The sequence below is a fragment of the Peromyscus eremicus genome, chromosome 7 (genome assembly GCF_949786415.1).
Source record: "Peromyscus eremicus chromosome 7, PerEre_H2_v1, whole genome shotgun sequence".
NCBI classification, from domain to species: Eukaryota; Metazoa; Chordata; class Mammalia; order Rodentia; family Cricetidae; genus Peromyscus; species Peromyscus eremicus.
Window position 1 is genome coordinate 107,843,113 of NC_081422.1, and position 14,409 is coordinate 107,857,521.

General features: G+C 47.2%; 1 protein-coding gene across 1 annotated transcript in view; it reads left to right on the forward strand.

Moving 5' to 3' along the window:
* The window catches only part of Susd5 (sushi domain containing 5), a 43,220-nt gene extending 38,449 nt beyond the window's left edge, over positions 1 to 4,771 (forward strand). Inside the window, exon 5 of the mRNA XM_059267161.1 lies at positions 1,527 to 4,771. Coding sequence (XP_059123144.1) covers positions 1,527 to 2,806 — 1,280 coding nt within the window. The 3' untranslated portion in view covers positions 2,807 to 4,771. The remainder of the gene's footprint in view (positions 1 to 1,526) is intronic.
* Positions 4,772 to 14,409: the final 9,638 nt, after the last annotated feature.

Here is a 14,409-nt window from a genome sequence, read left to right on the forward strand (position 1 = left end):
TAGGTGGCCTGTGAGCTTTGGACATCCTGTCTGTCTCTCCTTGTAGGAGCACTGGGATGTCACAGGCTGATGATACCCACCCAGGTTTCATGGGAGTTCTGGGGATTTGAACTCACATCCTCATGCTTGCATGGCAAGCACATTTGCCCATGGACCCACCTCCACAGCTCTTTCTACCCTGTTTTGTTTAGAGACAGAGTCTCTCACCGTATCTTAAGTTCTGCTTTTGGCTAGTCTAGCTGGACAGCAAATCTTGGGGAACCTTCCTGTCCCCAACTCTCAGCACTGGGGTTAGACATGTGTGGCCCTGACCCATTTTTAAATTTTATTTATTCAATATTTTTTACATTTTATTAATTTATAGTGTGTGTGTGCGTGTGTGTGTGTGTGTGTGTGTGTGTGTGTGTGTGTGTGTGTGTGTGTTTGAGTGTTTGAGACAGAGTCCCATATATCCCAGACTGGCCTCAAACTCCTTCTGTAGCTAAGAATGACCTTGAGTTTCTGATCCTCCTGCCTCCACCTTTTGAGTGCTGGGATAACTGGTATGCATGGCCACGTCTGGTTTATGTGGTGCTGGGGATCAAACCCAGGACCTTGTGCATTGTACTGGTCACTGTTTGTAGTTGGCTTGATAGAATTTTGAGTCACCTGGGAAGAGGGAATGGCCTTGATCAGTTGGCCTATGGGCATGTTGTGGGTCATTGTCTTGATTGATGGATATTTAGGAGGGCCCAGCCCATTGTGGACCTGGGCTGTGTAAGAAAGCTGAACTCAGGAGACAGACAGGTAAATCTGAGTTCGAAGCAAGCCTAGTTGGTTGCGTTCCAGGTCAGCAGGGCTGCGTAGTGAGTCCCTGTCTCAGAGAGGGAGGGAAGTTAGCTGAGCATGGCCCTAAGAGCATGCTGGGAAGCAGTGTTCTTCCATGGTTTCTGCTTCAGTTCCTGCCCTGATTTCCTTCAATGACGGACCGTGACTCAGAAGTATGAGCTGACCAAGTTACATTTAGTCAAGGTATTTATCACAGCAACAGCAAACAAACTAGACTATGCATGCTAGCAAGCACACTACCAACTGAGCCACCCCAACCCCCAGCCACCCCTACACACACACACACACACACACACACACACACACACACACACACACACATACACACACACACACACATACACTTTTGAGACAGGGTCTCACTACATGGCTTAGCCTTAAACTCATGGCCCTCCTGCCTCATTATTACAAATGTTGGAATTACTAGCATGTACTACCACACCTTAAAACTATTAGTTCCTGAAAATTCTTTTAAAATGATGTTTTCTAGTATATACAAATATACTTGACTTTTTATATTTCATAGAGCCCCAATGCCTATGATAAGCTCATAGTTTAGTTATAATTGCCTGCCTGTGCATTCTTCAGGGGTGACATAGTATTTATTCTCTCCAGTCTCCATGTTCTGTTCCCCTCCAGGTTTTCTACATTAACTCCAGGTCTTTAGATCTAATGAGGTCTCTCCTCTCTCCCTTCAGATGAGGCCGAGGCCCACATTGACTATGAAGACAATTTCCCTGATGACAGATCCGTGTCATTCAGGGAACTCATGGAAGATTCCCGGGCAGAGGGAGAAGAGGAAAAGGCTCAGGAGGATGCCTCTGAGGAGACACCAAAACAAGACAGTGTGGTCCTCACTTCTGTGTCTAAAGAGAACATAGCCCAGGAAAATGCCTTTGTGCCTACCACAGGCTTGCCCGGCCCTGGGAGCAGGGTCCGCACAGACTGGCCCAGATCCCGCCTAAACAGGAAATACTCACTCTGGTTTCCTGCTGAGACTTTCCACAAGTCAGAGCTGGAAAAGGAAGTGAGGGATGAGACCAAAGATCCACTTCCTGCTGGAGAAAATCACAGTGAAGGAGAACTGGTCCCAGGGGAGTCTGAAACCAGGCTGGTCTATGCCGCCACCTACAGCCCCTCAGAGCCATTGGTGGATAGGAATGACAGCAAGGCAGAGGACCCGGTGGTGAGCAGCAGTGACGATTCCTGGTTAGATGGTTACCCTGTGACAGATGGGGCCTGGAGGAAGGTGGAGGCAGAACGGGAGGATGATGGGTCAGTGGGACTGGATGAAAGTGTTCTCATAACCCCCGATCAGCCCACTGGGAAAGTTAAGGAGCAGAAGAATTCCACCACCGCACCTAGCAAGTCTGTGGTAGACAGTTCAGTTGTTCCTTCTCAAATGCTCAATGTAGAGGCTCTGGTTCCAGGACCCATGGATGTGTCTGAGACTGAGGGTCCCTACACCAGGGATGGTGATTTGACTAAGTATCAGTCAACTATACCCCGGAGAGTCACCACAGAGCCGTCACCTATGGCCACCTTACCCAATGAACTCACCACCTCCACCCAAGAGACAGTACCAACAACTCTCCGGCAGACACATAAACTCATCCTCTCGACTAGTGTGGAGGCCACCCAGCCTCCAGTGGAGGCCACAGCTCCTGAGATTCAGGACAGCTTCCCATACCTGTTGTCTGAAGACTTCTTGGGACAGGAGGGCGCTGGGCCTGGTGTAGGCGAGGAGAAACTTCTCCCAACCTTGGCACCATGTGTGGGGAGTGAGTGTCCCAGCTTAAGGAGAGGCCCAGTGATCACCATCATCGTCACTGTCTTGTGCCTGCTGCTGCTCCTGGCGGTCGTGGGAGCGGTCTGGGGTTACCGCAGGTGCCAGCACAAGAGCTCTGTATACAAGCTGAATGTCGGACAGCGGCAGGCTAGACACTACCACCAGCAGATTGAGATGGAGAAGGTCTAGCCTCCGTCAGCGTGGGCTCTCACAAAGCCACTTGGAGGAAGATTAACTGTGACCCATCACACTGATAATTCTCAGGATCGGAGGTGGAAAGGGTTCACCCTCTAAAGTTCAAGTCTTTCTTCTATCTGCTGAGAAGTGTCTCTGGAGGCATGTGGAGGGCAGAAAGGGTTTGGTGGAGTTGTCACACATGCCAAGGCCTTCTCAACCACATGCTCTGGAATTCATCGCCCAAATCACAGACCTCTGCTTGCCTCTATTCCAATCTAAGGGCGGGTTGTTGTTGGAATCACCTTTTATCTTTACCACACTAAAGTCTTTTCATCTTTAGAGAGAGCGAATCACAGACTCCGGGCCCTGAAATGTAGGAAATAGTTTTGATAAGCCATGTGTTTAAGGCCACGTTAGGAAACAGATGTCCAGTTGTGGCACGGGACGGGGAAGGGTCATGCTGTTTCCTGTTAGTGTGATGTTGCTGAGGACAAATGGGTCAGGAGCTAGAATGTACTTCATAAACTTTGGCATTTCTTTTTTGGTTTGTGGAAATTGGAGAGAATTTAAGACTGACATTTTGCCTCGGGGTATGAGGAGCAAACAGGTACGTGCCCACCCCTGATCCTGCTGTTCCTTTAAGAACAAGGTGAACTTGGTGCCAGTGAGGACGACACTCAGTGTCCTTGTCTGGTCTGTGCCTACAAATGCCTTGGGATTGCTCCCAGGGCTGATGACAATACCCAACTCACAGTCTCCGCTCTCAGGATTAACTGTTTCTCGGAACTCCAGTAAAAGGGAATGACGTGGATGGGGAAAAATGTTGGAAGAAGCTCAAAGACTGATATATCAAGTACGGGTGCCTGCTCTATGGAGGAGGAATGAAAATGGACATGCGTTGCCCTGGGTTGATCTGTCCCAGCCATTTCCACCAAGTGGCATCTCAACGGCTATCGTTTCTAGAAGGATGGTCCTCAGATCAGCAGCATATCTCCGGGGGTTTTGTTGAAGATGTAAATCCTTTAGTCTCATCCCAGACTCAGCAAGCCAAACCCCTGGGGCTGGGCAGGCTCTGAGCTCAAACCATGGCTCTGATGTACATTCATACTAAGAGCCATTGGCTTCTGTCATCTGTGGTGATCTTGGAACCCAGGAAGGCCTGGAGACAGGGAGGTGAGTACCTCATGTACTGTCTAGCTTGACCTCAGCATCTCGACAACAGCATGTGAAGTGTCACCTCCGGCTGTCTCCAGGGTATTAGCCCAGAAGTCAGCACACCATGCTTTTCTATCTGAATTCCTTCCTGAAGGCGTGAAACTGATGGAGGCTATATAATTATTCTGAGGCACCATGGGAGTGTCTACTTTTGTATGGCACAAGAAATCCTGGTACATGTCTTTATTGGTGGTGGTTTTACGTTGAAAAGCAGGTGGCAGGGAATGTGGCTTAGTGGCAGAGTGACTGACTGGCAGGTGTGAGGCCCTGGGTTCAAACTCTAGTACTACCAGAACAAAAACATTGGTGATGGTATTTTACCAAAGGAAGAGAAAAGATCTCATGATATATCTTCTCTGCTGTCACGTGTTTGATGTGAGCTTTGGAAAATGACAATATAACACCATACAAAATCCCAACGACCATAACTAGGCCAAATGAAGGCCTGAGGGAGCCTGCTAGAATAGCTCTGCTGCAGAGGAAATGGAGAGGAGGGAGAAGATGCCAAAGAAGAACTCGATGGAGTAAACCCAGAGACTGTATATTTTTAAATTAGAGTCTAATCTCTTGTGAGGTAGTGTTTCTATTTTTATTACTAGTTATGTAAAATAACCTCTGTCTCCGCATGGCGGTTCTGTCAGTAACTAAAATTAACCCGGAACACTGAATTTACATCAACACGTGAGTAGATGGCATTAATACAAGTGAATTAATAAATTTATTGTAAATTATTAACACGTGTCAATGCATTCTTTTGTAGACATGGACTGTAAAGTAAGCTCAGTGCATTAGCTCGTAAATTTCAACAATCTGTTGTCATCTAAATAAAGATGAAAGAACATGAACCTGCATGTCGGGAGGACACACGTAGCTAGCTCACTGGGGACCCAAGCTGCCACTGCAAATGCTTTGAGAATGGGGAGGGGAAGGGTTTCCGTAATATAAAGCTTTTGATATATTTAAAATAAACAGTTACTTCCCACAAACACTTGATACATGTATTTCATTTCTACATTATTGCATCTTTTTAAAAAAATGTATGGTGTGTATGAACAAATTCGTGTGTGTGTGTGTGTGTGTGTGTGTGTGTGTGTGTGTGTGTGTGTGTTTCTGCGTGTGTCTGCATGCGAGTGTCTGTGGGTGTGTCTATATCTGTGTGTCTGACTGTGTGTGTCTGTGTGTCTGTGTGACAACTGTATGTGTAGGTCAGAGGGCCACACTGTTTGAGACAGAGTCCTGTTGTTCACTCTGCATAGCCAGACTAGCTGGCCTGTGAGCTACCAGGGACGCATCTCTGACTCACATCTGTCAGCAGGAGCAATGGGGTCACAGATGTGTGCTCCTGGGCCTGGTTTTAAGTGGGTTCTGGAGATCAAGCCCGGGTCTCCACTCACGCTTTAAGTGCTCACCCACTGAGCCATCTCCCCTACCCAACCGTGACTTCTTTTAAGAATTCACTAGTGATCGTGCAAACAGTGTCTTAGTGCTGGCAGTGCTGAGGGTGACTCTCTGACCCCCGACCTCAGCTGTGCTATCGCCTTCTGCAGGAATGTGGGGAGGAGGGGTGCAGGGCTCCTTCTCCTCTCCCTCTTCTCCACTCCTTCCATCTTCCTCATGCCAACCACAGAGGGATTTGGAGAACATGCTAGAAATATAGAATTCGGGCCTTCTCCAGATGTGCTGACCTAGAACCTCACTGAGCAAGGTGTCTGGTGATGAGTGTGCATGGTAAGGTCTGAGAGAACACAGCCAATGACCCCTCTCAACAGGTAGACCCTCTCAACAGGTAGACCCTCTCAACAGGTAGACCCTCTCAACAGGTACACCCTCTCAACAGGTACACCCTCTCAACAGGTACACCCCTCTCAACAGGTAGACTCTCAAAGGAATAATTAAAGAGGGTTAGAGGTCTACCAAGGTGCGGCCTGAGAGAGGTACCAAAGGTTGGTAGGGAGCTGGCAAGGAACTCAATGACAGCATAGGCAATCAGAAGGACACTGCAAGGGGAGTTCTGGTTTCGGGGAAGATGCAGCCATGGTCCAGCTATGACCTGGAGCAGTTGGAGATAAAGACCTGACTACTTCTCTCTGCAGTCTTCTGTACATGTGTCCAATTAGCAACAGGAAGTCAGAAGGTGAGGAAGCCTAGGTAGTATACACCATAGGGATCGGGAAAGGGAGGCAAAGAGGTCCGGCTGGGTGGGATGCTGTATGCAGAGGAAGAGGTCCATCTGGGTAGGATGCTATTGTGCAGAGAAAGATCCAGCTGGGTGGGATGCCGTATGCAGAGGAAGAGGTCCATCTGGGTAGGATGCTATGTGCAAAGAAAGATCCAGCTGGATGGGATGCCGTATGCAGAGGAAGAGGTCCATCTGGGTAGGATGCTATGTGCAGAGAAAGATCCAGCTGGGTGGGATGCCGTATGCAGAGGAAGAGGTCCATCTGGGTAGGATGCTATGTGCAGAGAAAGATCCAGCTGGGTGGGATGCCATATGCAGAAACCATTAGCACCAATGCCGTCTCCCTTAGTTATATCCCCTTAAGCCTGTAGCCACGGGTCTGTGACTTGCAAGCCTCCCGTGTTGCAGATACTTGATCCCCCTCCCAGATCTCTTTCACTAAGCAGGTGACTATCTCTCAACTGCTCTGAGGGGCAGCTGCTGAAATACTCATAAGTACTCAGAAGTGAGACCCACCTTCTTCCCGGCTGGGCCAGTTACCATGGAGATCAAATGGGCCTGCCTCCCTGGCTAAAATGGAGACCATCTTGTATAATTCATGCTCCAGGGCTCCCATGAGATCAGCCACAGCTTGTCCAGTTGGGAACATATCCTGCTCCATCCCTCCTGTTATCCTCACACACACACCCTCTTGAGGGCACCCCTCCCCCATGCTTCAGGAATCCAGATGTAGGACTTTGATTGACATTCAAATACTCCTAGGACTCAAAGTAAATTCAAACCGATACAACTGTAATAATATTAACCATTTCTTAGAGTTTATCAAATCATAGGGGAGTAAAACTAGGAAACAATAGCAAAAGAAACGATACAAAGGTAAGAATTGGACACACACTTGAATGGTCAGTAGACCCTGAGGAATGGAGTTCACAAGCTGATGCAAAGAACAGTCAGTGGTGCAAAGTTCTGGTTACAGCCAAAACAGAAGTTTGTAACTATGAATGCTTACATTTAAAACTTCAGGGCTCGGCGCTGGAGAGGAGGTGCACAGTGGTTAAGAACACCTGTTCTTCTGGCCCCCGTTTTGGGTGACTGTTGCCTTGCTTGCTGACCTTGACCTTGATAGCCTCCCTATGCTAATTCCCTGCCGGGTTTCACCCTCCTGAATGCTTAAGGGAAGATCCTTGTCTGTGTATCCTGCATAATGGGCATTAACAGCTTAGATGCAAGATTGTAAAACATCGGTAGTGAACTTCTGCCCTCCGGGGTTCTCCCATTGTGCTGTAAGCCTGTATTTAAGACTTCTTCCCTCCTTCAATAAACAGCATTCGGCATTAAATAAATAAATAAATAAAAGAACACTTGTTCTTGCAGAAGACCAAGGTTTGATTTCCAGCACCACATGGCAGCTCACAACTGGCTGTAACTCAGTTCCAAAGGATCCGACACCCTCTTCTGACCTCCACGAACAACAGGCACAGGCTCACAAACATACCTGCATGCCAAACACTCCCACATAAAATAAATAAACCTAAAAAATACTTTTTAAATCAGGCCTGGAAAGATATCTCAGTGGTTAAGAGCACTAGCTGCGCTTTTTTGTTGTTGTTGTTGTTATTGTTGTTGTTCTTGTTGTTTTGTTTTTTGAGACAGGGTTTCTCTGTGTAGTTTTTGGTGCCTGTCCCGGATCTCGCTCTGTAGACCAGGCTGGCCTCGAACTCACAGAGATTCACCTGCTTCTGCCTCCCGAGTGCTGGGATTAAAGGCGTGCGCCACCACCACCCGGCTACAAGCTGCTCTTCCAGAGGACCTAGGTCTAGTTCCCACATGGTAGCTCACAATCTTCTGAAACTCCAATTCTAGGAGATCAGACACCATCTGGCCTACACAGATATACAGACAAAATACCTATCAAAATAAAATAGTAATTATTTTAAAATAAAAATGTTTAAAAACCAAAGAGGAAGCTGAAGAGATAGCTCAGCTGTTAAAAGCACTCACTGCTCTTACAGAGGATAGGAGTTTGGTTCCCAGCACCCACACTGGCCCCTCACAACCACCTATAACTCCAGCTCCACGGACTCCAGCACCCTCCTGGGGCCTCCTCAGGCACCCACACACATGTGCACACACACATACACATAAATAAGAGTAAAATATTAAAGAAGTCCCAGATAAATAACAGAATGAATGCACTCCAATATTTTTTAGTGAATAAGCCCAACTCCAGTCAGTAGACAGACATAATAAAGCTGAGACACGAGACTGAGTGGGAAAGAGAAATACAAAGAATCAAAGGGCTGGTTACTTCAAAACATAAACAAGTTCCACAAGTCCTAAGCAAAAGTAACCACAGGAAAGAAGAAACCCAAATTAATAAAATAGAGATGGGCCTGGTGGTCGAAGAAAACAAATAGAGAGAGAGAGAGAGAGAGAGAGAGAGAGAGAGAGAGAGAGAGAGAGACCCTGTCTTGAAAAACCAAAAATAAATGAAATAAAATAAAATTAGAGATGGAAAGGAGGAGGCTATGATAGATATCAACCAAAGACCAAAGGCAGGGGTTTTTGTTGTTGTTGTTTCTTTTGTTTGTTTGTTTGTTTGTTTTTTCGAGACAGGGCTTCTCTGTGTAGTTTTGGTGCCTGTCCTGGATCTCACTCTATAGACCAGGCTGGCCTCAAACTCATAGAGATCCACCTGCCTCTGCTTCCTGAATGCTGGGATTAAAGGTGTGTGCTACCACTGCTCAGCCTTCTTTTTTTAAAGATTTATTTATTTATCATGTATACAATATTCTGCCTGCATGTATGCCTGCACACCAGAAGAGGGCACCAGATCTCATTATAGATGGTGCCACCATGTGCTTGCTGGGAATTGAACTCAGGACCTCTGGAAGAGCAGCCAGTGCTCTTAACCTCTGAACTATCTCTCCAGCCCCACAGGGGGCTGTTAAGCAATGCTTTGAAAATCTAAATTCCAAAGTGCTGAGAAATCAAGAGGAAATAATTCCTGGACATATATGACCAACCAAAGTTAAATAAAAATTTTTTACAACAATATTTCTCTATACTGAGCAAGGAGACTGAAGCAATAATAAAGTGTCTCCCAGTGAAGAAAACCCACGACCACACAGATTCACTGCTGAGTTCTACCAGACCTTTAGAAAGAGACTAATGTGTCATTTGAGAATGTTCCTCAAACTATTGCATGAAATAGAAATTGAAGGAACATTGCCAAACTCATTCTATGAGACCAATATTACAGTAATACCAGAGCCAGGAAGGACATAACAAAAGAATATAGACCAATAGTCCATGAACATAGACACAAAAAAACTCAGTACAATATTCGCAAACTGAATTCAACAATCCATTTTTAAGTATATACCATTTTCAATTTGGCCTCATTCTAAGAATATAAAGATGGTTCAGACCCCACAAATCAATACACATAATAAAGCACGCACAGAGCCTCCAGCATAGAACCCACAGTCACCTTAACAGACTCGGGAAGGCTTCGAAGTCCATGTCAAATGGGCTTCCTTATTATTTTGTTTTGTTTGGTTGGGTTTTTTGTTTGAGTAGTTTGGTTTTGAGAAAAGGTCTTGCCATGTAGCCCAAGGTTAGCTCAAAATGCAGTCTGCTGTGGAATAATCCTTCTGTACACTGTGAAAATGTGTTGCTCTCATTGTTAATAAAAAGTTGATTGGCTGATAGCTAGGATTTTGGGGGCAGAGAAAATGCTGGGAGGAAGAAGGGCAGAGTCAGAGGAGTCTCCAGGATTCAAAGAGGGAGTAAGCCATGCTGGAGGACAGCTGAAGCCACAAGCCACGTGGCAATACATAAATAGAAATAGGTTCCTTTAAGTTCTAAGAGCTAGTAACAAAGCTTGAGCTGCTGGCTGAATCTCTGTGTTGGCTACTTGGGAGTAGCTTGCAGGGCAGAAACTTCTACCTACAGCAATCCTCTGCTTCTGCCTTCAGTATGTTAGGATTATGGCCATGTACCACCATGCCAAGAGTCCCTTGTTCCAGTACTGGCTAGTTCTTTATTCTTCCTGCTCACTCCTCTTCCTGTCCTCCCCTGCCTTTTAGAGACAACATGAAGCAGTTACCACGGACTCTCCTGTCCAAAAATGCTCTGGTTCTTGTTTGAAATAGACAGCAAATATTTTTCCTTCTGGGACTCCAGATCTCTGGAAGTCTTCTCATGGAGAGGGAGGGGCCTCTCCTGCTTCACCCAATCCTGGCCAGCCCAGGGCTCCAGAAGCCACCTGGGCTTTGGGAGACCCAAGGATCCTGCTGTGAAGATTCTGTCCTGGTAGGTAAATGTCAGAAATCTCATGGACTTGAGAGAAAAGAATCTATTGCGGTAATGTCCTGGAATGACTGGGTGTGGCTACGATCCCGAGCCCAGCGGATGGGAGAGAAACAGTGAGAAATAAGCAAAATAAGACATTTAAAGTAGCTTTTTAAAAAAAGCTTCTTTTCCCAACTATTTTCCAAATTCTAGTTTCCTCCAAGACGCAGACTGAACATACCACCCTAACTCAAGAGGTAGGCAGGGCCAGAAATAACATTTGGGCTATTGCTCACCATCTTTGTGGGAAACAAAACTCTATTTTTGCATTGACAGGCCTTATTTACTAATCCCTTCCCATTGTGTGTGCACACCTGTGCAGGGGGAGGTCGGCCTGAGGTATCACTCCTCAGGAGCTGTGTTTCCAGACAGGGTCTTTTCCTGGGATCTAGGCAGGCTGGCTGGCCAGGGAATCCCGCAGGTGTTCCTGTTTCCTCCTCCCCAGTGCCGGGATTATACCTGCGCATCACCACATCTGCTTTGTTTCTTCTTTCTCATACACTGCTGGGAATCGAACTCGGGTCCTTAGGCTTGCCTGACAGGCACCGTGACAACTGAACTATCAAGCCCCCCCCCCCCTTTTTTTTTTTTTTTTGGTTTTTTGAGACAGGGTTTCTCTGTGTAGCTTTGCACCTTTCCTGCAACTCACTCTGTAGCCCAGGCTGGCCTTGAACTCACAGAGATCGGCCTGGCTCTGCCTCCCGAGTGCTGGGATTAAAGGCGTGCGCCACTACCGCCCGGCTCAAGCCTCCTTTTGTTGTTTTGGTTTTCAAGGCACAGTCCTGTCATTTAGCCCAGGCTGGCCTAGAACTAACGCCCAACGTTGGTCTCAAATTTGTGATCCTCCTGGCTCAACCTCCTGTTTTCAAGCACGAACCACCACAGCTTATGGCTATTTTCACTTGTAAACTGAGGCACCGGTGTCCTGAGCACCAGCTCCAAGAAGGTAAACTAAACTGAACTAAAGCCACAAGCACCCCGAGCCAGGAACTTGTGGCAGACGGTCTGAGGCGCTAGGATGGAGTTGTTTCCACGCTACCAAGAGAGAGTTTTCAAAAGCACTCGCACAACATTGCTGCCCCCGGCTGGGGTTTGAGTGGGCCAGCCCCGGCAAACCTGAGCTGCAACCCTGGTGTCTGCTCTTGCAGGAACATGCTACAGAGACAGAGATGGGAAGTGGTCCTGCCCCAACTGCAGACAGGAAGGGCAATACACAAACCTTTTGAGTGAGGCTCACTTAAGGTCCCCCTCACCCCACCCCCGGTACATAGTTTCTACTCTCCACACTAGGTCATTCAAGTCTGGAGTCACCAGAAAAAAGAAGTCGCTGTTTGGGGGATGGCAGAAGATCAAGAGTTCAGACAGCTGCGATGAACGATTAGCTGTGGTTTCTTCTCACAGCCTCGCTACAAACTGCGCTGCCATCCCATGTTCAAACACTATTAAAGGAGAATGTTTTCTCTGGCGCCAATCCATCTTCTCCCCACAGTTTAAGTATTGAAATTTTTTTTTTTTAAACTGAAGTAGCTTTGGTTTGCAGCTCACATTTAAAACTTAAAAAACGTTATTTCCATAAAAGTTGGCAGAAACCGGCCACTGTTTATTCCCCCGGTGGCTATAATAAACCCTTGCCCACTGACAATCTAACAGATCTTTTTCTGTTTGCCACTGGGTTGGGTTCAATAACATTTCTGTGCTTAACATTCCCTTAATAAGGGCTCCTAAGAGCACACATTTCCTTCCCAAGGCAGCCTTTGTGGGTAACATTCCCAGCAGCTCTCCTGGCCCCCGGAGGTGAGTGGAGCCGTTAGTGGCCACCAGAATGCCTTGACTCAGAAAGATACTTGGGTATTGGACCTAGTGGTCTGGGCTGGGGACATAGCTCACTGGCTGAGTGTTTGCCTAGCATGCACAAGGCCCTAGATTCAATCCCCATTACTGCCCCCATCATGCATTCCAAAATTCCTTTTACTCCAAGGATGACGGCTCACACCTGTAATCCCAGCACTTGGGAGGTCAAAAGCAGGAGGATCAGGAGTTCAAGGTCATCTTCAGCTACATAAGGACTCAGGTAAGCCCAGGCTACATGAGACTCTGTTTAAAAAAAAAAAAAAAAAAGAAAAGAAAAGTGAGAAGGAAGAAGAAGAAGAAATGTCAGGTGTGTTGGTACGCACCTTTAATCTCAGCAATCAGGAGGCAGAGGCAGGTGGATCTCTGTGACTTTGAGGCTAGCCTGGTCTACATAGCAAGTTCTAGGCTAGGCAGGGCTCCCTAGTGATACCCTGTCTCAAAACAACAAGAAACAATGTTGAATCTGGTAGGCTGTTGGTCAACCTTACATGCATGTCTGTACCTGAACTCTTCCTTGGCATTTCTCCTCTCTGAAAGCCAAGTCTAAGGCTGGTGCAGGGCTGCCTATCATCCCAGCACTTGAGAGGCTGAAATAGGAGGATTGTCACCAGTTCAAAACCAGCCTGGGCTATAAACTAAGGCTCCAGGTCTCAAAAAAACAAAAACAGATTACACGTTGAGTCTGAGTGACCCCAAGTGATAGTCCTTAGGCCCTTTGGAGGGAGGTGACACTCAGACTGCTTGAGGTTTCTGGAGTTGGACGATGCCCTACCATGACGGAGGTTGCCTCAGGATAGCCATTGCTCCTCGCTGGTCAGACAGAGGACAAATAAGGCATCTCAGAGCAGACATGGAGAGTCCCGTAAACTTATACTGCGTGCTTTAAAAGAGAACTCTTTTTCAAAAGATAGACCAAGCTGGTGCTGGCCCTATGGAATGTAGAGACCTTCTAGGCCCTTCCAAGAAACAGAGGCAGGAAGGCACTGCCTGAGCCACTGAGCGATTGCATGGTAGATACGAAGGAGCAAATTCACATTTATTTTCTTGAGAAGATTTGGTTTCCTTTGAAATAAAATAATTTCACTGGATTCGGCTGTGCGTGCCTACCATCCCAGCATTCAGAATGCTAAGGCAAGAACTACAACTTCCCAGGCCAGCCAGAGCTACATGGCAAGTCCCGAGCCAGCCTGAGTTACATAGAGATGCCCTGCCTCAAATAAACAAACAAAATTTAGTAATTCAAGTCACGGCATTGTCAGGGTCAACCATATTGTCACCAGGGAACACACTGCTGGGATGGGAGGGCCAGCTTCTAAGGGTTCCAACTCTACCCTAACCATATCACCCTGACTCCAAGAGCAAGGACCAGGCGGCCACTTTAAGGGCTGTAGAGATGTTTGAGCGCCTTAAGATGTCACTTTGCCCCTTATCCCATGGCTGGAAGGAAACTACAGCCTTAAAGCAAATTCAGCAACCACTAGGTTCCCTGCACAGACCTGGAGTTCTGGGGCAGCATCTAGCCTGTGCCTGAAGTGTCACAGCCCTGCCTCGAGACTCCCCCCACCCCCTTCTCTGAATGAAGTTTCTCTGGTAGAACAGTGGGTGGGGCAAGGTGAGGAAGGAGAACCCACCATTCTGTGTTCTTACCATCCATCATTGATGGAAGTCAAGACAGGAACTCAAGCCAGAACCCTGAAGGCAGGCACCACTAAGGATCATGGTTTGCTGGCTTGTGCTTGATCAGCTTTCTTGTATAGCCCAGGACCACCTGCCCAGGAAATGGCTCCACCCACAGTGGGGTGGGCCCACCTACATCAGTTAAAATAACCAAGACAATCCTTCAGGACTGGAGAGATGGCTTAGCAGTCAAGAGCACCTCTGCTTTTCCAGAGGACACAGGTTCTAGTCCCAGAACCCATGTGGTGGTTCACAACTGTCTGTAATTCCAGTTCCAGGGGATCTTCTGGCCTCCTCAGGTACCAGGTATGCACACTGCATGCAGACATACACGAAG